Raw genomic sequence first — 21967 nt, 5'->3', positions numbered from 1 at the left:
TGAAAGCTGCTGGAACAAAATGGAAGAGCAAGGGAAGACACATCACTAGGCAGCATGAGGAAAAGTAATTAAACAATTTGGCCATGATCCAGTGCACAAGTTAAGCACAACTTGCACGGGAGGAAATCCCACAGATGCCTGTGAGATCTATCACTGAGTAAACGTACATAGGATTACACTGTAAGTTACAATGTTTTCAATGGAAGATGACATGACTGTGTTGTGTTGAATCAAATAAATGTTGTATCCATGGCTCAATTGCAGCAGTTCCAGCTACAAGGATATGCTCACTGTAAGATAACATACATATAAGATCACAAACAGCGAGTGGAGGCTGATGGCTCTGATGTCAGTGGGGCAGTGAATCTCCGCATTTCAGTCAGAACTTCGCACCTTGGATAGCTCCTTTAGAGTTCTGACTGAAACATGAAGCGGATTCACTGCCCCACTGACACTGGACCCACCAGGTTCCACTGCAAACAATTATGCTGTATTGGCAATACAGATGCCATGAACCAACAAAGTGAAAGGTGCTCAAGGTATGGAAAAAGGCCTTGAGGTGCCAACCTGCGGCATGAGTCCAAGAGAAGGTAGCAGCCTACAGGTACCCGGGTCATTGGACTGGGTCAGGCAAGGCAGGAGCTGGGACAGCTTCCAGTTCAGATTCCCAAGACCAATAGAAGTTGAGTTGCATTAACAAAGGTCTGAGATAGGGATGCTCAAGAATTTTTCTCAGTCATCATTTCAAAGCCAACAGGCCTGATCTGCACCACCTGGATTAACAAGTTGATTGGAAAAAAGTTATCCTTTGGATTTTGCACTTCTACAAATTTTGTGATACAGTTGTCAGCTCAAAAAATGTACTAAAATGTGTGTTTTTGGATAAAAGAAATTCATACTTCAAGAGAAAATATGTTCATAAATGCATATTTTGTGTTCAAAAATACTATTTAAAAACTTGTTTAAATATGATTTTGTGCAGATTTTTTAAAATCACAAATTAATGCAGGAAAGTGATGGAACAGACTTATTAATGAACACATGCAAAACTGATACAGACTGGAAATAGAATGATCAGTCCATTCCTAGCGTGAGCTCAACTGAACATATTTCAGTATTAACAGTACAACATTTCTACAGCAGACTGGTCTTTAAACTGCTTTTTTTATACAGCAGTTTGGAATATCTAGCACTATGTTCTTCTTAGCATATTAGCAAATGGTATATACTATAGCGAACCCACTCCCTGAGCGCCAATCTTTATGTAGCTAAAACAGCATCATCCATGCACAAGGGGGAGGTATCAGTGGGCTTGGGGAACCCCAAGATTTGAGGAAATACTACCAATTCTATATGGGGGGAATCCCCTGAACAGCCCAATGCTCAGTGGACAAAGAATGCTAACTGGGGATGAATGGGTGGGGGATGGAAAACCCAGAAGGAATGAACTGGCCTGGAAAAGGGCATGACTGGCTGGAATCTGGAACAGTCCACACTGCAACATTTTGTTGCAGAGCCCCCTTGTAAGTTTTCTAAATCCATGTTGCAATAACCAGCTGTATTAGACATTCTCACTCTGCTTGAAAAAACTCATTTCATTATGGACAGTTTTCCGGCAGTGGGGGACCAAACAGATGCGGAAAGCTCATCTTTCTACAACCTGCTTCCCCATCTTCTATTTAGCCCCCAGTACACCTGGTTGCCAGCATCCTCTTCTGGATGGATAGCCCTTGTGCTTTTTCAGCACTGTCAGAGTCCAAGTTAAGAATCTTGATTGTGGTACAGAGTGATGAACTGATACAGCCAGAACTGCGTGTCACAAACTGCAATCAGCAGGTTTACAAGCAGAATGCAGACAAGTGTCCTATATTCCAAATTGTCTGCTCAGACAAACACGGCAGAGAAAAAATAATAGTGCTGAAAATTTGAAGTCCGGATAGTAGCAACCACCCTATAAAAAAGGATCACCTGCCCTTCTTACCAGCTAACTGGGCATTTTCCTTAGTATACTACTATAATCAAATTCCAGTCCCTCAAATCTAGTCAAGTGCTCAGACCCTGACACGCTAAAATAGAGGACAGCAGGTAAGAACTACTGAAATGACTGAAAGGAAAAAGGAAAGTACCAGTAGGCAGTGAATAGTTAAGGAACAAAAGGAAACCAGTCCTAACAAGGACTTTGATTCTTCGTGCCAGGTAAAAAGTTTATTACAAGATTTGCTGTGATATTTGCTGTGGCAGAATAGCAGCCACGGTGAAAAACCAGGGCCTATGTTCTTAGATGGGCCTTTGGCAAGACTAGGGAAGGAGTACCACAGTTTAAGGGAGGGCTGTCACTAAAATGCCTCTCTGTGTTTTGGTTATGAAGATGATGATTTTATTTCTGTAGCACCACCAGTATGCATAGCCCTTTACAGCAGGGCTAAGCAACATGGTGCCTGTGGATTCCAATGCATCTTTCTTGGCGACCCCATCAAGGTCCCCTACACACATACATCCATACTCCAAATAAGGAAAGAAGTTACACATTTCAACACAACTGCACGAAGAATCTATGCAAGTTACTTCCATTCCCTTAAATCACAGTACTTGAAGAACAACATGCTTGTAAGTTGTAGCTTCACATATAGCAAAGAATTAGTCTGGCTTTCTGTCCTCACAAAGCAGCACTGCATCAGGAGACAGAGTTGAAAATACTGCTGGAAGACAAAAGGAACAGCAACAACAATCCAAATATCTGCCAGCAGCCTCTAGACAGCATCAAGGAGGCAAACTAACCTATAAAAGCCAAATACAGGCCACCAGGACCCCCCAATAAGTCAGCTGTTTTTGCTGCTGGTCTGGGATTTAAAATAAATAAAAAAACTAGTTGTTAAGCACCTGGCTAGAGATGTAAAATTTCGGGAAATTTTGAGGCCATGGGGAAAAAACATTTTTTCCTGGGTTTGGGGAGGGGGGGAATGGAAATTTTGTGAAAAATGGAAAAATAAGCAATACTCAATTATTTAGTAAGATCTTTACAGATCTAAAGTCACTTTGTTGCTTTAAGACAGCCTTCCTGAACCTGGTACCCTCCAGATATTTTGGTCTTCAGTTCCCATCAGCCTCAGGCCGCATGGTAAGTAGTCAGGAATACTGGGCACTGTAGTCCAAAACATCTGGAGGGCATCAGGTTGGAGAGGGCTGCTTTAGGAACATACAGCAGCTTTTCTGTTCCTAAAGTTATTTTTATGTATAACTTAGTTTGCTCATAAAATTATCACTGATAATATTAATAATTAATATTAATATTACATTATGATAATATTGATAACATTAATAAAAATTATATATATATAAATATAAATATTTATATTTAAAAAACTAAAGTAAACTCAGTAAATTTGTAATTATTGTCTACTAGAGCATGAGAAACACAGGACTCTATAGAACAAACCCAAACTGTCAAGAATGCACATTTGCTGTCAAGAATGCACAATGATGACTCTACTCACATGTTGGGAAACTGAGCATAAATGACTATTAGTAAAATATACTTTAGATCAATAGTTTTAATAAGGAATGAAAGAAATAACTATGCTGGGAATCTTACAGAGAGGATTAAAAAGACATTTCCCCCCCCATGGCTTCGTTATTTCCAGACATTTTAGGATTTAGAAGGAGTAGAGTAGGTAGGTTAGGACCAAGCACTGGTTCACTGTATAACAACAACAACAACCTTGTATTAAATAAATTGTTATTTGTTTGTTTATAATACAAAATCTCATGTGTTTGTTTGGCTTATTGCACTACCATTACAAAAACATTTTCTTGTTACTTCTCCTGTGTTGGGTGTTCTTGTTCAGTCGTTCAGTCGTGTCCGACTCTTCGTGACCCCATGGACCATAGCAAGCCAGGCCTTCCTCTCCTGCGCTCTCTCCCGGAGCGTACTCAAGTCCATATTCATTGCATCGGTGATGCTATCTAGCCATCTCATCCTCTGCCGTCCCCTTCTCCTTTTGCCTTCAGTCTTTCCCAGCATCAGGGTCTTTTCCAGGGAGTTTTCTCGTTGCATTAGGTGGCCAAAATATTGGAGCTTCAGCTTCAGTATCTGTCCTTCCAATGAGCACTCAGGGTTGATTTCCTTTAGGATGGATTGATTGGACCTCCTTGCAGTCCAGGGGACTCGTAAGACTCTTCTCCAGCACCACAGTTCAAAAGCATTGATTCTTCGGCGCTCAGCTTTCCTTATAGTCCGGCTCTCACAGCCATACATTACTACTGGGAAAACCATAGCTTTGATTATGCGAACCTTTGTCGGCAAGGTGATGTCTCTGCTTCTTACTATGCTGTCTAGGTTTGCCATAGCTTTCCTCCCAAGGAGCAAGCGCCTTTTAATTTCATGGTTACAGTCACCGTCTGTGGTGATCTTGGAGCCCAAGAAAATAAAATCTGTCACTGCTTCCCTTTCTTCCCCTTCTATATGCCAGGAAGTGATGGGGCCAGATGCCATGATCTTAGTTTTTTTAATGTTGAGTTTCAAACCAGCTTTTGCACTCTCCACTTTCACCCTCAACAAGAGGCTCTTTAGATCCTCTTCGCTTTCTGCCATTAGGGTGGTATCGTCTGCATATTGGAGGTTGTTGATAATTCTCCTGGCAATCTTAATTCCAACCTGTGATTCATCCAACTTGGCGTTTCTCATGATGTACTCTGCATATAAGTTAAATAAGCAGGGTGACAATATGCAGCCTTGTCGTACTCCTTTCCCAATTTTGAACCAATCGGTTGTTCCATGTCTGGTTCTTACTGTTGCTTCTTGACCCTTGTACAGGTTTCTCAGGAGACAGGTAAGGTGGTCTGGTACTCCCATCTCTTTCAGAATTTGCCAAAGTTTGTTGTGATCCACACAATCAAAGGCTTTAGCGCAGTCAATGAAGCAGAAATAGACGTTTTTCTGGAATTCTCTTGCTTTCTCCATGATGCAGCGAATGTTGGCGATTTGATCTCTAGTTCCTCTGCCTCTTCGAAACCCAGCTTGTACTTCCGGTAGTTCTCGGTTCGCATACTGCTGAAGCCTAGCTTGTAGGATTTTGAGCATCACCTTGCTGGCATGTGAAATGAGCACAATAGTGCGGTAGTTTGAACACTCTTTAGCATTGCCCTTCTTTGGAATTGGAATGTAAACTGACCTTTTCCAGTCTTGTGGCCATTGTTGAGTGTTCCACATTTGTTGGCATATTGAGTGCAGCACTTTAACAGCAACATCTTTTAGGATCTTAAATAGATCAGCTGGAATACTGTCATCTCCACTAGCTTTGTTGTTAGTAATGCTTCCTAAGGCCCACTTGACTTCACTCTCGAGGATGTCCGGCTCAAGTTCAGTGAGTGCACTATCATGGCTATCAGGGACATTCAGATCTTTCCTGTATAGTTCTTCTGTGTATTCTTTCCACCTCTTCTTAATCTCATCTGCTTCTGTTAGATCCCTGCCTTCTTTGTCCTTTATCATGCCCGACTTTACATAAAACGTTCCCTTGATATCTCCAATTTTCTTGAAGAGATTTCTAGTCTTTCCCATTCTATTGTTTTCTTTGATTTCTTTGCATTGTTCATTTAAGAAGGCCTTCTTGTCTTTCCTTGCTATTCTCTGGAAATCTGCATTCAGTTGGATATATCTTCCCCTTTCTCCCTTGCTTTTTGCTTCCCTTCTTTCCTCAGCTACTTTTAAAGCCTCACCAGACAGCCACTTGGCTTTCTTGCATTTCTTTTTCTTTGGGATGGATTGAGTTGCTGCCTCCTGAACAATGTTATGGACCTCCATCCATAGTTCCTCAGGACCTCTGTCTATCAGGTCTAATCCCTGAAATCTATTCCTCACCTCCACTGTATATTCATAAGGGATATGATTTAGGTCATACCTGAATGGTTTAGTGGTTTTCCCGACGTTCTTCAATTTAAGCCAAAATTTTGCAACAAGAAGCTCATGATCTGAGCCACAGTCAGCTCCAGGTCTTGTTTTGACTGACTGTATAGAGCTTCTCCATCTTTGGCTGCAAAGCACATAATCCATCTGATTTCGATATTGACCATCTGGTGATGTCCATGTGTAGAGTCGCCTCTTGTGCTGTTGGAAAAGAGTGTTTGCTATGATCAGCGTGTTCTCTTGGCAAAACTCTATTAGCCTTTGTCCTGCTTCATTTTGTACACCAAGGCCATGCTTGCCTGTTATCCCGGTGATTTCTTGACTTCCTACTTTAGCATTCCAATCCCTTATGATGAAGAGGACATCTTTTTTTGGTGTTAGTTCTAGAAGGTGTTGTAGGTCTTCATAGAACCAATCAACCTCAGCTTCTTCGGCCTCAGTGGTTGTGGCATAGACTTGAATTACTGTGATGTTGAATGGTTTGCCTTGGATTCGTACTAAGATCATTCTATCGTTTTTGAGATTGTACCCCAGTACTGCTTTTCCCACCCTTTTGTTGACTATGAGTGCTATTCCATTTCTTCTAAGGGATTCTTGCCTACAGTAGTAGATATCATGGTCACCTGAATTACATTAGCTCATGCTTGTCCATTTCAGTTCACTGATCCCCGAGATGTCGATGTTCAGTCTTGCCATCTCATGTTTGACCACCTCCACCTTACCTTGATTCACTGATCTTATATTCCAGGTTCCTAAACAATATTGTTCTTTACAGCATCGGACTTTCTTTTCACCACCAGACACATCCACAGCTGAGTGTCCTTTCGGCTTTGGCCCAGCCACTTCACTCTTTCTGGCGCTACTTGGAAATTCCCTTTGCTCTTCCCCAGTAGTTTACTGGACACCTTCCGACCTGAGGGGCTCATCTTCCAGCGTCATATCTTTTAGCCTTGTGATATATTCCATGGGGTTTTCTTGGCAAGAATACTGGAGTGGGTTGCCATTTCCTTCTCCAGTGGACCACATTTTGTCAGAACTCTCCACCATGACCTGTCTTGGGTGGCCCTGCACAGCATAGCTTATGGCTTCACTGAGTTACGCAAGCCCCTGCGCCACAACAAGGCCGTGATCCATGAAGGGGCCTGTGTTGGGTAGAGGGAACCAATTAGGCATATTGGTTGCCTCTTTAACCTGGAGAGAAAAAGGGGCTGAAGCTTGGTGTGTCAGTGAGGACAAGTGACCCAATGGAGGCAGACATCCTGAGGGGATTTTCTTCTCAGTTTCATCAAGCAGAAACTGGAGAAGGTAGAACCCAGGGCAGGAGCGTCACAGAGACAAATAACAGTGAACATCTTGGAACACGACTGTGTTCACATCTGCCTATTATATCCAAAATGCATTAAAGATTATGTTGGAGATTTTAGACTCTCACGTATTTGTTGTTTAGTAGTCTCTACAAACAACACTGACTGGCATACAGAGTGCCCATTTCATAGACTTTGGCTGCTTTCACATGTCCTTTACATAGTCTATGAATCGGGCACTCTGTATGCCAGTCAGTGTTGCTTATAAAGTCTATTTCAGATAACTGGCAGAGCTATATTCAACCGAGGTCAGATGCAACCAGCAGTCACTTGACAAGCTGGGACTGACAAGCTCTACTTAACACTTTCAGCATTGAGCTGCCACTCTTTTATTAGAGGCATTTGAGAGCTCTTCTGACAGCTTCCCAACAAATGTAACAATTGCCACAGCCTTTTTATTCTCCTGCAGTTTTAAAGACAGTGCAGACAGTATGCCATCTATCATATGCTTTCATTCCACATTTAGCGTTTCTGCCTTAATTTTACCCCCATAGCATGGAGGTGCTCTAGCGTAAAATGTGAGTGGCATACTACTAGTCCTTAAAACGTACGTTAAGGTGATGTTTTTGCATCTCTCACAGTAATTGGTGCTGGTGCTTTGGCTATCGCTAGGGTTTGCAAAAGAAGTGTTTCTGATCTCAACAAACAACCTGCACTTCACTGGGGCTGTTCACACAACACACTAACCCACGCTCAGTGGTTGAGTATGGGTTGTTGTTGAACCATGGGTTGTTTGTTGAACCGTGGGTTAGCATGTTGTCTGAGCGCAGGACATTTTCTGCAGGGTGGTTTGTTAACCACGCAAAGTGTCTTGTTAACCACCCTGAAAAACCCAACAACAACCCATGGGTTCTCAAGGTGTCCCATTCAAGAAAAACAAGAAATTCAACAAACAACCTATGGTTCAACAACAACCCACACTCAACCACTGAGTGTGGGATAGCATGTTGTGCAAACCCACTCACTGTATTTACTTAGCTGAAATGAGACCTCAGAGATCTGCTGACAGAGTAGACAATACTACAATAATAGTTTCCTGTTGTTTATTTGTTACATTTATATTCTGCCTTTTCCTCCAAGGAGCCCAAGGTGATGTACGTTTTCCTCCTGCTGTCCACTTTACCCTCACAATAACCCTATGAGGTAGGTTAGACTGAGAGTCAGTGACTGGCGCAATCACCCTGTGAACTTCACAGCCAAATGGGAACTTGAACCCAGGTCTCTCTAGTCTCAGGTCAACTCTAACCACTATACCACACTGGCTCCACCACTACGTATTCTAGAACAGGGGTGCTCAGAAGTTAGATCTCCAGATGTCATGGACTTTAACTCCCGTACTTGTTTCTCCGGCATGTAATATTTCTGCAGATTGTGATGCAAATAGATGGACTGCATGAAGGAGCCACTGGAAAACAAAAGTTGCAGATTGGCAGGGGTCGGGGAGACTCATCTACGACCCTGACAAAGTAGTGTTAAGGCTAATCTGAAAAGTGCCACTGGTTTTATCTTTTGAAAGTGTGTTGTCGTCCTTTTCTACATTTTAGGCTTAGAAGTTTCATCTTTTAGAATGCCTATGGATTATTTTGCCATTTACTAAATAACTGCAAATATATGCATGATCCATAAACATCAGTTATACAAGCTTCTCACCTGATGCTTTTTAAAGACGTATGTAAAATGGCTAACATGGTTTTAAACATTTTTTAAGGTTTTGTGAACTGCCCAGAGAGCTACGGCTATTAGGTGGTACTGAAATATAATAAATCAATAAATCAAATCAATCCCATAAGCCCTTCCAAGTATGGCCAGTGGTCAGGAATGCTGAAAATTGAAGTCCAAAACATCTGGAAACCTACCTTCTGCCCACTCCTGTTCTAGGAGAGGGATGGGGAATGTGTGGGCCTCCAGATGTTGTTGGACTGCAACTCCCATCCACCCTAGTTAGCATAGCCAATGGCGAAGGATGATGGGAGTTGCAATTCAACAATATCTGGAGGGCCACATGTTCTGTTTTCACCCCTGTTCTAAAAAGACAATTGTTACTTCAAAACAGCGAGTCAATAGGAAGATTAACAGAGAAGAGATCAAGTCATATTAATAGTAGTTTCCATAATAAACAGTAAAACAGAATACTTACAAAGAACCAAACTTCAAGTATTCCTAACAAGATAGGTCTAACTCAAACCCTAAGGAATTGTATAACAGCACTTCTGGATGGTCCAAGACTTGTAAAACATATATAAGTATCCTTTCCACGTAAGCTGAAACCACACTTTCATCCTCATAAAGTTTAAGATCAGGGTGTAAGATTGCTGAAATAATTTTTGAATAATAAACACATTGCAGCAGTTTCCCTTCCGGAACTGAAAATGAATGGCTAAAGGGGAGGTTTAGGGTCATGTAGACTAGTACATACACACACCTGGGGTGGGAGCTTCAGACTTATGTGCATTCACTGTGAAGGTCTGAAGCTCCTTCCCTCCAGGACAGGGATGCTGGAGATGACGCTTGCCCACTGCCCTCTTTGCATGTTCATTTTGAATGGCTGAAGAGGGCTAACATTGGTCTTCCCAATTTTTTTCAAGAGCGATGTAAACTAGAGCAGTTTGCAGTAAGAGGCAAGAAAAACAATCAAATACTTCCTTAACTATGGTGCAACCTTAGTAACTTGATAAAGGGTAAAGGACAGAAGGAACAGCTACTATCATTCATGGCTAACAGCATGGCAGACAATTACTGAAAAACAGACACTGAATTTGTCCCACTCGTCAATGTAGGATTTCAACATCATTGCAATTCATTTATTCATTTCATAAAAACTGAGTAAAATATGCAGGTGAGGTTATTTACAAAAGTTTGTTGCAATAATTTGTTATAACGATTTCTAGTCATGAATAGGCAGAAGGAAGAAGTGGGCTGAAGAAAATAAAATCCTATACATAAAGTGCCCCAACTAATAACTGTATGACAGGAATTATGTAAAAATAACTGACAGGTAAATGCATTTTGTTTCAGTGTTGTTTTCTTTTTTGATTGAGCACAGAAGTTAACTTTTAAAGATTGTCTCTCTAATCACATCTGTCTGTTCACATCTATTCAAAATACTACACCTTAGTAACTCAGTGTGTGTGCGGGTGGGTACAAATCCATGTGTATGCATGAATCCATTTCTTTCTTGGATCTTAGAAAAGAACAAAAGGCATCTGCATAATGGAAGCAGACAACATCACATCCAAGTAAAACTGTTATTGTGTACTATAAATGATAAAGGGGAAAGTCTTGAAGTCAAGAACCTTTCCTTAAATTAAGAACAAAATGAACATCAGTATAGTAACACTTTGGTTCAAATTAATGCATGTAAGCAAGAGGAAAATTAAATCAGACTAGGGGTTATTTTAGGAATAATAAACCTCTTTGCTTTTTAAATATGCCACTGGAAAAATATGTATGCCATTAGAAAAAGTATAGGTAAACCATTGTCCTTAACTATGCACTTGCAATCATAGGCCATATATTCAGACAATTGTGTCTCAGCTTGCTTTTTGCCCATGCATGAAGCCCAGTTGCTACTATTAAACCAAGAAGCCTGTAATTAACCATTGTGTCCCATTTCGTCCAGGGAACTATGGATATTACCTTTGGAACAAGCCAGGATACTAAACCACAGGGACTCAAGAATTACCTAGAGCAAAGAGGTTTCCTTGCTGTTTGTGCCTTAAGAAGGAAACACATTTCTGAAAGATGTTGGGCTTTAATAAATGGCACTTTTGAGAACCCGTTTCTCCCTTGCCTTCTCGTTGTACATAGTACCTTACCTCTTCGCTTCTCATTGTTCCAAAGCTGAAAGTCATAGCTTTCCCATGCAGACTAAATAGGCACACTATGCTTAATTAGAAGTTTCCTAGTTTAATCACAGCTTACACGAAGGCAGGAGTGAAGGGGCTCCATGCATAAGTAAAAGGCTTGTGCATGTCTCAGCTTAATAAGCCAAGATATGATTGTCCAAAATCACCTCAATCTGAGAACATGAAATATGGCTCCATGGAAATCAATAGGAATTTTGCCATTGGCCTCAGTAGGATATGAATTTTACCCAAGGGTAACCACCCTGTTGTACATGTGAACTGGGAGTTCAAGATCAGGAATACTGAAACTTTATTGCTACTATCTATTTTAGAAAGTAAGCAGTATTTAAATTGGCTTTTTAACGAGTGTCCTGCATTGAAATGGTGTTTAGAATATTCAGTGACTGCTGTATAGCTGCCCTTAATTATGATATAGGGATAAAAGAGAATATTGTCGGAGAAACTGCACTTAGAATTAGTGTGTAGTTTTCAGCGTGAACTGAGACCCTTCAGGTTATATTATGCAAACCAGGAATTCTTTTTGTATTAGAAGGAACAGATTAGGTGGCAGCAAACCTTGCACTGGATGATTGAAAGATCAGCAAAAATAGCTGTTAGGAAGAGTTAATTATAAGTTTCACAAAAACATTTAACAACTTCTGTTGATAGCAATTAAAATCAACTCATGCACTGAAAGCTTCAAAACACAAACTTCGAAGAATATTTAAAAAGCGAATAGCCTAAAATCGCAGGGGAATTCAATGATTCACCATTAAAACATATTGGTATAAATTTATATTTGTATAATCCTATATACCAATAGCATACTCCTCCTGTGATCTGCATGTAGCCAAAATTGCACCATCCACACACAAGAGAGAGATATCAGCAGGCTGGGTGGATCACCAAAGTTTGTAACAGTATAAAACCCTAAGAAAGGTTCTCAGTGCAGCCCAAAGAGGATTGGCTCAAAAGAAACTAAAAACCAGGGGGAGGGGAACGGAATACCATGGAAAAGGGTATGGCTGGCTGGGACTCTGAACAGGAACAACCACTCCATAACATTCTGTTGCAGGTCCAACTTGTACTATATATAGTTAAAAAGCTATTATCAACCATTTAGCTGGCTCGGTAAAAATCAACAGTTAAAACTCTTTGGTCTTCGTTAACCATAGCTTGGAAACTTCCAGTGCTATCTTGCCTCCTTGCTAGCAAAAGCATACAGCCCTTCTGCCCCTGGGTGAACCCCTTCTGCCCCCGGATTAATCCGTTTTTGCATTTTTCTTGAACTCCATGCCACCTCTTCTCTTCAGTTCTACACACAAACTGTTGCCCACCATGGCTGTCTCCTGACTTTCCTGCCAACAGCATCCTATCTTCAGGCTTTACATGAGAGTTTTGCATAGCCCTCTTTCTGACTTTGGTCTCTCCTTTAAGAACATCAGAAGAGCTGTGCCGGATCAGATCAAAGGCGGATCTAGTCCAGCATTCTATTGGCACAGTGGCCTACCATATGCTTATACAATGAACAAGTCTACAAGCAGAACATGAGTGCAATAGCACCTTTCTGCTCATGTTCCCCAGCAACAGGTATGAGAGGCATACTGCCTCCAATACTGGAGGTAATACATACCCATCATGACTAGTAGCCATTATCAGCCTTCTCCTCCATGAATTTCTACAATTCCCTTTTAAAGCCATCCAAGTTGATGGCTATCATTACATCTTGTGGTAGCAAATTTCATCATTTAACTAAGCGCTGTGCGAAGAAGCACTTCCTTCTATCTGTTCTGAATCTCTGACCATTCAGTTTCACTGGATGACCCTTGGTTTTCTCCCTATCCACTTTCTCCACACAATATACACAGCTACCATGTCTCCATTTACTTGCCTTTTTTTCTATGCTAAAACTCCCCAAACATTGTAACCTTTCCTCATAGGGGAGTTGACGTGCCCCTTGGTTATTTTGATTGCCCCTCTGTGCACCCTTTCCAGCTCTACAAAGCAGATCAGGCTGTTTTCTTCAAGCCAGAATGTAACACTGCTCTCATACATACATCTTCCCTAGAGCCAGTCTGCTTCTAGGTAAGCCTAGAGTTCCCGACTTCTACTCCCCACCCCACCCAACTCCCTCCTTTTGCTTGGCCTGCAATTCGCCTCACAGAAACCGAACAATGTGCAAATACTCTATTGCCAAGTTTGCAAACATCTTATTATGCCATAACAGCTCAACAAGGACAATTCCTGAATGCATTATCAGCTAGGCATTCCCAGTCTGATACTCAAAAGTTTCTAAATAACTTGCAAGGAATAGGAACTAATGTCGTACAATCAGAAACTGAACAAGACAATATCTATTTTATTGTTGTAAGCCCTCTTGGGAGGGCTTCTGCCCTGAAAGTCGGCCAAGAAATTATTATTTTTATATATATATATATATATATATATATATATAAATAAAAATATATAGTAATATCCCTGATAATGCTCACTGTGATCCTGATATTTTGCATATTGGATTGTCCTGAAAAAAAATGCATGAAGTAGCCATTAAAAATAGTTTTGGGTGTCAAACTACCAGTAATGATTTAAAAAATCATACAGGAAGCACCAAAACAGGATGGAATGTGAAAAGGTGCCAATGACAAAAATATTATTATTGAACCCAACATATTTCAGACCAAGGAGCTCCATTGTCAGGAACAATCTTATAAACTGAAATTCTAGGAATAGACTAAGCCAGCTTTGAAAAATGGTATTTCTCTTGCACCAACTATGGTGTAATCTGTTGGGTTCAATAATTAAAAAAATCCATTAGCACCTCTAAGAACACATTTGGAATTTGGAGCTCTATTAAAATAAGGATCTATTTTGTAAGCCTGAGGCCTACCCACCTCCAAACTGAACTCTCTGGACTGTGGGAAAAAACCAACACAAGTCCTACTTAGAGTAGACCCTTTCAAATGAATGGGACTTGCGTTAGTCCTGATTAATGCAAGTCTCATTCATTTGAATGGGTCTACTCTAAGTAGGGCTTATGTTGGATTTTACCCCATGTTTTAACATAGAGTTCAAGGTTTGTCCAAATGACAGCTCCCCCACAACCGATTCTGACAGCATCATACTCTTAAGACACAAAGTGCAAGAAAGTAGCCCAAGAAAAAAGGCACCAGCAATGGTACGTAGGAATCACTTTGCAGGAAAGACACACTTTTGCACTGCGCTACCCACACCACTTGTTGTTTGGGATAGCAAGACATAGAACACAGGAACTAGCCTAATCACATTTGGATCTGCACCTGAAACCTGCAGGCTACATCTTCTCCCACCCTGAGGAGCAACACTTAAGAGGTGAGGGTGGGACAGACTGTCCTTGCCTACCTGTTGAGTCAACATGTCCTGTATAGCATGGCTGGGGAACCTGTGGCCCTCCAGATGTTGTTGGGCTACAATTGCTATCATCCCTGACTACTGACCATGCTGGCTGAGGTTGATGGAAGTTGCAGTCCAACCTCCAGAAGGCAACAGATTCCCCACTCCTGCCCTTTATTATGGCGGGCAGAGCTACACAATTATTCCATACTGGCCAATACGAAGACTAGGAATGGACAAATCTGACATTTCAGTTTTGCTGAGTTTCTCATTTTTCCATCCTTAAATTAGTTTCATCCAGTTTCCACATCAGTTTGTGATTTGTTTATTTAAAGTCCTCTCAAAAATGTGTATGCATTTTGTGTGCATTTCTCCTAGTTTACACATTTTGGTATGCATTTTTCCTAATAAAAGCATTTTTCCTAATAAAAGCATTTTTGTGTGCACTTTCTCCGAATACATGTTTTTGTACATTAGTTTCACTAATATACATGTTTCCGTGCACTCTCCCCTACTATATGTATTTCTCTTAATTAAGAGAACTACATTGCAAATTCAGAAAATGCGACTATCAAACCATAACTGTGTTTCACTTGCAGTTTTGGCTTGGGAAGTGCAAAATAGGTAAGTCCGCATTAAAATGCTAATTGATCTGATTTCTCCCCCATCCCTTGCAAAGGCATCATAGGGAAAAGGCTTTTTGGCCTGCTGCTTCATTTTGCAACACTCAAAGCGAGTGGTTTTGAAAATGTTGGTTACAGAGACCTCCTCTGTGTCAAGTATCAGGGATTTTTTAAAAGAAAGCCAGAAACAATTGCCAGAGTGGTAGATTGGCAGTGGTATAGCACATGCTTTGCATACAGAGGGTCCCAGCTTCAAACCCTGGCATCTCAAGTTAAAAGGAGCAGGTAACAGAGAACAGGAAAGACCAGTCAATCAGAGAGAAAAAAAATACAGGGCTGGATGGACAAATATTCTGCCCTGGTATATAAGGCAGCTTCCTGTGTGCAAGGAATGCCTCTTTATTTCCTTACCAGCTTCCTAACTCTGTGTGGTGGTGGTGGTTGTTTTTTTGCCTTGCACAAACTAAGAACATAACACTGCATTCTCTATGACATGTTCTCTATTGCCTTTGAAAGTTGAAGTTGACTGCAAGTCAGTAAACCAAGCTAACAACCATCAAAAATGCAGAAAATCTCACACTCTCTTTTGGAGTGTGTTGAGCTGGTGTGACTGACAAGGAAAACAAAAAAGACAAAAGCCTACAGTGAAACAAGAAGTTATAATAATCATAGCAAAAAGGATTAGGAACATGTTACTGTTCAGAACTGAACTAGAATGGGCAGCCATGTCTTCTGGTAGAAAAACAAGCGTAGTTCATTACTTTAAAAAAAATCATCCTGATTTAAATATTCGGACAAGATATGAAATTGTATTAAAAACCATGCGCACAGACCAGCCAAAGTTAGGTACATTTAAGTCCCATTGATTTCAAATGGGAGAGGATAGCATGTGTTTTATATCCAGTCATAAAATCACAAAGTTGGAAGGGGACATTTGGGCCATCGAGTCCAACTCCTGCTCAGCAGAAATCCAGTTTAAAACAGTGAAGCTTTAATATCTCTGCTTTAATACCTCCAGAGATGGAAAGCCCATCACCTCCTTAGGCAGTTAGTTCCATTGACTTAACTACTCTGACCATTAGGAAGTCTTTCCTGATGTTCAAATGTCTTGGATGACGGAGAACAGGTTGCAACCTTCTATGTGACAACCTCTTAGGTACTTGCAAAGTGCTATCACATCTCCCATCAGACTTCTCTTCTCAAGGCAAAACATACCCAGTTCCTTCAGTCTTTCCTCATTGGACTTAGTTTCTAGTTCCTTGATCAATGATGTTCCTCTGCTGATGGAAGGCTCACTGACACAGTAGAGGCTTCCATCAGTGGGATGGGAACAGAGGCTATTTTTGCCAATTCCCCCTCCCCCTGGCAACCCTCCGCACCACCTCTCATGCTGCTGCAAAGAGTCTCCCAATGCTCTGGAGGAGATTTGGGGGAAATGTGGGGGATGAGGGGGGATTGGCAAAAAGCACCTTTCTCCTCACTCTGTTGATGGAAGTTAGATCAAAGAGGCTTCCATCAGCACAGGGACACTGCTGGATACAAACCCATGTGCTTAAATCTCTCTCATTGGTCAAGTCTGGTCAGATCATGCTCCACATGATTACCTAAAACCTACTGAACACAATCCTGAAACAAAAGAATTATTAGTATGACTGCCACTGGGGCCGGGGACTATACTGTTAAGAGCTCAAGTACCACTGATTTCAAGGAGACATGGAGCCAATGAAAATGCTCAGAAACAGCGTGATACATTCCTGGGAGGGTTTTACCATATTAAAATTCAGGTATGGGAGTGTGCAAACATGCCATTTCCTATATCCCAAACTTCCAGCATCTCAAATGCTAACACTGTGGGTCATAGAACTGCATTCTTTTTGATGTGCTAGCTCTTCTTATGCAGGGAATTTCTTGATATGAAGCAACATTCAGACGTATGATTCCCTGCTTACTGTAAGAAGGGTCAAATGCATGCCCCCTTATATATCTCTGAACCACTTGACACAAAAGTATTTTCTTACATGGATACCAATTTCGTATAGGAAACTACCTGTAAACCATGTGCATACAGTCATGTGCAAGCAATGTACCTTTGCTGGGAAATTATAGCCAAATGCAGTTCTTCACAAGTGACAGTGTATTATATACATGCATGTATATCACATTAATGTGACCTTCTTGTTATAATTTGTCATACATGGATTTACAATCAAATTCTCCTAAAAGGTTGAGAGGCGGGGAATGGAAAAACGGACTCCAATTGATTAGAACTGTTACAAGAATATGTAAGCTAACTGTGAGACAAAGCAAGGTAAATCCAACCATAAAGTTGGGTGAAAAACAGAAATCAGTTACTCTGTCCATCACCAAAATCAGTTCACACCATTAACATTTAAATAAGCCAATCAATGACACATTAAGGACATAAAAAAGTATTGACCATGACACGTATGTTCTGTTTTCAGCTCTTGTCAGAGAAGGCCTTACTATGAGGCAATGTGAGGTGACTATGTCAGGTGACACATTTTGAGTTCTATTAGGGTAGTGGAGCAGGAAACAGACAGACTGACCCATGGGCCATGATCTACTGGAAGAATTTCCTAGTGGATTATGCCCCATGCTAGTTAATCTGTGAGTAGTGATTGGAATTTAGATTTGCTGTCTCATGACGCAAACACTTCCCATACCAGAACTCACCTTTGGGCTAAATATATTCTACTTCTCATTCCCAAATAAAGCATAATAAACACTATGGGTCCCCTGAGATTCAAGGTCATGCTCATCCCATAGAAATGAACGAGGTTATCAAATGTTTCTTATCCCACTAAGTGCAGCTTTTCCAAGATTTATAATCTGCTTGCCAGTCAAAATGTAAAGGGACGCTCAACTCAGACAGTTTTATAATCCATTTTTCTCTTCTGTACATCTTTTCAAAATTCATCATTTTTACATGTCCACCCCCACTTCCAAGTGCTATTTTCTTGTTTTCTTTTTTTTAAAAGAAAGATAAATGCCAGCAGCCTACTTCTTATGAGCAATTTTATCCTACTTCACTACCGCTTATGCAGGCCAAAGCAACATTTTTGGTAAAATATATGACTCAGCTGTGTGCTTCTAAGGTACTGTAAAGAGCATGAAATTATTTTAAAATGTTATGAAAAATGTGCTGGCAGCTTCCTTTTTAGTGTTTTAACAAAGCTATAGTTTCCATTTCTTTTATTCCAAAATAAACTGCTTCTACAAGGGTAGCTTGATATCTCAGGAAATGACTTGGATGGATGGATACTTTTCGAACACAAGTATACAGAAGAAATTTAAGTCGCATTTTTATTCCTTCAAAACATCACCCAGTACTAAAAACATTCAATTGAAGTTGTCCCAGTGATTTCAATGGAGCATAGGAATAGAAGAAGCAGCTTTATTAACAGGTCAAACTATTTGTCATTTTAGCCCAGGAACACACAACCTGCCCTCCCAAGGCCTTTACTATGCACCTCTCAAGGGTTCCCTGACCCTCCCCCCACTGCTAAATCCACCCCTCCCCCCACCTGTACTCTCTGCTCCCTCCCCCAGAGATCCTAATACAGATCACTCTTTCCCTGCCATGGCTATCAGCTATGGAAGAGTGATCTGTATTAGGGATATGTGTTTATGCACATGTCTGCATGCTCATCCACACATGTGCATGCAGATGGGCAGCATCCAAGAGCATAATTCTGCAAACTCAAATACCACTGAAGTCCACCAAATCTTTTCGTTGTGCAAGCACTTGTATGTTACCCTTGCGCAAGCAAACATGCTTGTGCAAACATAACTCTAGTTGGATTCTCCTCTGGTGCATAGCAAGAGGAGACCCAGAGTAACTTCATTTGCATTAGTGAAATGACACAGTTGGATATTGCCCTATGTGCATGCACTTGTATGTGTATGCATCCACTGGTGTGGCCTTCGACCCCCAATTCAGCATCACATGTGGCCAAAAAGATTGTACACCCCTGATCTAGCCCAATATCATGCCTAATCTGATGGGAACTCTACAGTGTCTCAGGCAGAGGCTTCCCCATCACCTGCTACCTGACATTTACAACTGGAGATGCCAGGGACTGAACCTTGGCCTTTCTGCATGTGAGCTATGCACTCTGCCACTGAGCTACGGTCCCTCCCCAATGGCATTTACTTCCAAGGGCAGTATCTAACGGTGGCATTTGGCCCACTCAAACAGCACTAGCAGAGTTCTGCTGAATCTTTCCTTGTGCAGGCATTTGCCCATTACACTTGCGCAACCAGCTGTACAAACAGTGCCATGCACAACACATTGCACAATGGATGTAAGCAGCTGCGTAACCAGTTGCAAAACAGGAATGCACAATGTGTTGCACAAGTTATGCAAAACCGCTTGCACAGCCATGCTTGCACAAACGTAACTTTAGCTGGATTCTTTTCTTGCACATAGTTCAGAACCTAGTCTCCGCTAGCACAACATTATTTGTGCAAACAGAATGACACAGTAGGATACTGCCCCAAGAGTACACAGCCATAATTCTATTTACTAGAATGAGCAACTGAAGAGCCCAGGTCAAGTCAGCCCCATCCCCTCCAGGAGAGTTAACTGTTCTGTTCCCCACATTGCCAGCCTAGAGGACAAAAGGGGTGTGATGGAACAGCCATCTATGACCATTAGCTTGCAGGTAAGCCTCTTTAGGGAATGGCAATCCAGGCACTGGTTCACCATCCCTCCCTCACTCTTCAGAGTGACCAAGCAGGAAAACCTGTTGAATGGGGCTATATTTCTTTATTTAGGGGTGGGCCACTTGTGGCCCTCCAGATGTTGTTGGCCTACAATTCCCATCAGTCCTAGCCAGTACAGCCAACGGTGAAGGATAATGGGAGTTGCAGGGCAAAACATCAGGAGGGCCACAAATCACCCACCCTTGACTTACACAGAAATGCTTCCCAGGACAGAGCATCAAATGTCCATCAACTGTCCATCAAATGTCCTAGGCATTTATGTCCCATTTATGGGACCGAGGGATTTCGTCTGCTTATAGCACATTCTCATGCATGTCTTCTCAGATGTACATATATTGAATTGGGCTGGCTCCCAGGAAAGTGCGCATAGAATTGCAGCCTTAGAACAACATTTTCCACACCATTTCCTTTTTCAACGTGAGAAGGCTATAGTAAATACCCAAATTTTCAGTTAAGCACTGAACCACCTGGTGCTGTTAACAAGCGGGAGTTGACTGCACATTGACTGCAACACTGAAACCCCTTGTTTGTTATTGTAGAAAAACAAGTTCCACAGAATTTTTAGTAAGTTAAAATGTAGGAGAACGCATCCATCTTGCTACAAATGCTATGCCATGTACCTCCTTGGATCCCCTAATAAGCAAAATGCAACTGAGCCTGAACGAACTAGTTTAAATAAGACATTCCTAGCATTCAGAGATGTACGCTTGCCTATGAAAAAATGTTATTCTTCCTCATCCATCATTTAAAGATTTGCTGTGCATTAAACAGATTTCCTCTTCCAAAGATGGAAAGCTGCACACTGCAGGAATAGGAGAAGATTCAGAGTATCACTTGATCCCCTTTTCAGTGCCTGCATTCAGCTGATTCACTTGTCCATCCTGTTTCCCTGTTCTCGGCTTAGACTCTGATGAAGTAAAATCCCACCCTTCCAGCCACCCCAAAAAATTGAGACAAGAGCAAAACTTATTTGCCTAATGTATGTTTTAGTGCAGAACCTCAAGAGACTGCAGTTTGATTCTCATTACTGCTGATACCTTTTCAGTCTTATTCATACTGTAAAAAGGTAAAAGGTAAAGGTGTCCACAACCAGTCGTTTCCGACTCTAGGGTGTGGTGCTCATCTCCATTTCTAAGCCGAAGAGCCAGCGCTGTCCGAAGACACTTCCGTGGTCATGTGGCCGGCATGACCGAACACCGAGGTGCACGGAACGCTGTTACCTTTCCCGCCGAGGCGGTACCTATTTATCTACTTGCAATTTCTTGCTTTCAAACTGATAGGTTGGCAGGAGCTGGGACTGAAGACGGGAGCTCACTCCGTCACGCAGCACTCAGGTCTCGAACTGCTGTCCTGCCGACCTTCCTGTCTGCAGTTCAGCGTCTTAACCACTAAGCCACCACGGCCCTCCAATTTATACTGTATTCTTGTGTTGATGCCAGATAAAAGGAAAATTGGTTAGAGGCTATCCCTCAGCTGTCCTATGGCCATTTTTTATACATAAATAATTGGATCCAGATTTAGGGGTGTACAACTGGGTTGGTGGAAGCGGACTTCCTTGCCCCCTCCTCTCCATAGCAGCACCTCCAAACCCCTAAAAATGTTATACAGAAGGTCCTGCTGAAAAGGGTAAGCTGAGATGTGGGGGATAAGGGGGGACCCCCGGAAATTGGGCAGAGGCACCTTCTGCAAGCAAAGCCCTTCTGTGAATGGAAGGAAGATCCGGGATCCAACTCAAAGACTTCAGGTCTGCAATCTTATACATCCTTATCTGGGAGTAGGGATGGCGGAGAATTTCTCCACGAATCTTCGGGAGGCCGAGCGCCAAGACATTCGGCCCCCCGAAAGTGTTGGGGAAATTCTCCGCCCCCCCCCCGGATGGGACTTACCTTCAGTGAATGTCCCTCTCGGCAGCGGGTTCCGGCGGCGGTTCGGCGGCGGTTTGGTGGGGGCGGCAGCCGGTCTCCTGACCGGCTGCTACCGCCGCCATTACAAAATAAAAAAGTAAAAAACAAAAACAAAAACACACACCTGTGATAGGCTACGTGACGATTTACGTAGCCTATCACGGCTAGATTTCCAAAGTCAGCCGTGATAGGCTACGTAAATCGTCAC

General features: G+C 41.8%; 1 protein-coding gene across 5 annotated transcripts in view; it reads right to left on the bottom strand.

Annotated features, from left to right (window-relative positions):
* Positions 1 to 21967, bottom strand: part of SLC25A13 (solute carrier family 25 member 13) — a 142146-nt gene that overhangs the window by 104005 nt on the left and 16174 nt on the right. Inside the window, exon 1 of one of the 5 annotated variants that reach the window (XM_084858763.1) lies at positions 568 to 669. The exons of the other annotated variants lie outside the window; for them this stretch is intronic. Coding sequence (XP_084714889.1) covers positions 568 to 576 — 9 coding nt within the window. The 5' untranslated portion in view covers positions 577 to 669. Of the gene's footprint in view, positions 1 to 567; positions 670 to 21967 lie in introns of those variants that run through there. 5 annotated transcript variants of the gene reach the window in all.

Source organism: Heloderma suspectum, chromosome 5, assembly GCF_057233095.1.
Source record: "Heloderma suspectum isolate Gila_16-S chromosome 5, 16-S_ref, whole genome shotgun sequence".
NCBI classification, from domain to species: domain Eukaryota; kingdom Metazoa; phylum Chordata; class Lepidosauria; order Squamata; family Helodermatidae; genus Heloderma; species Heloderma suspectum.
This window is presented reverse-complemented; position numbering and strand designations above follow the sequence as displayed.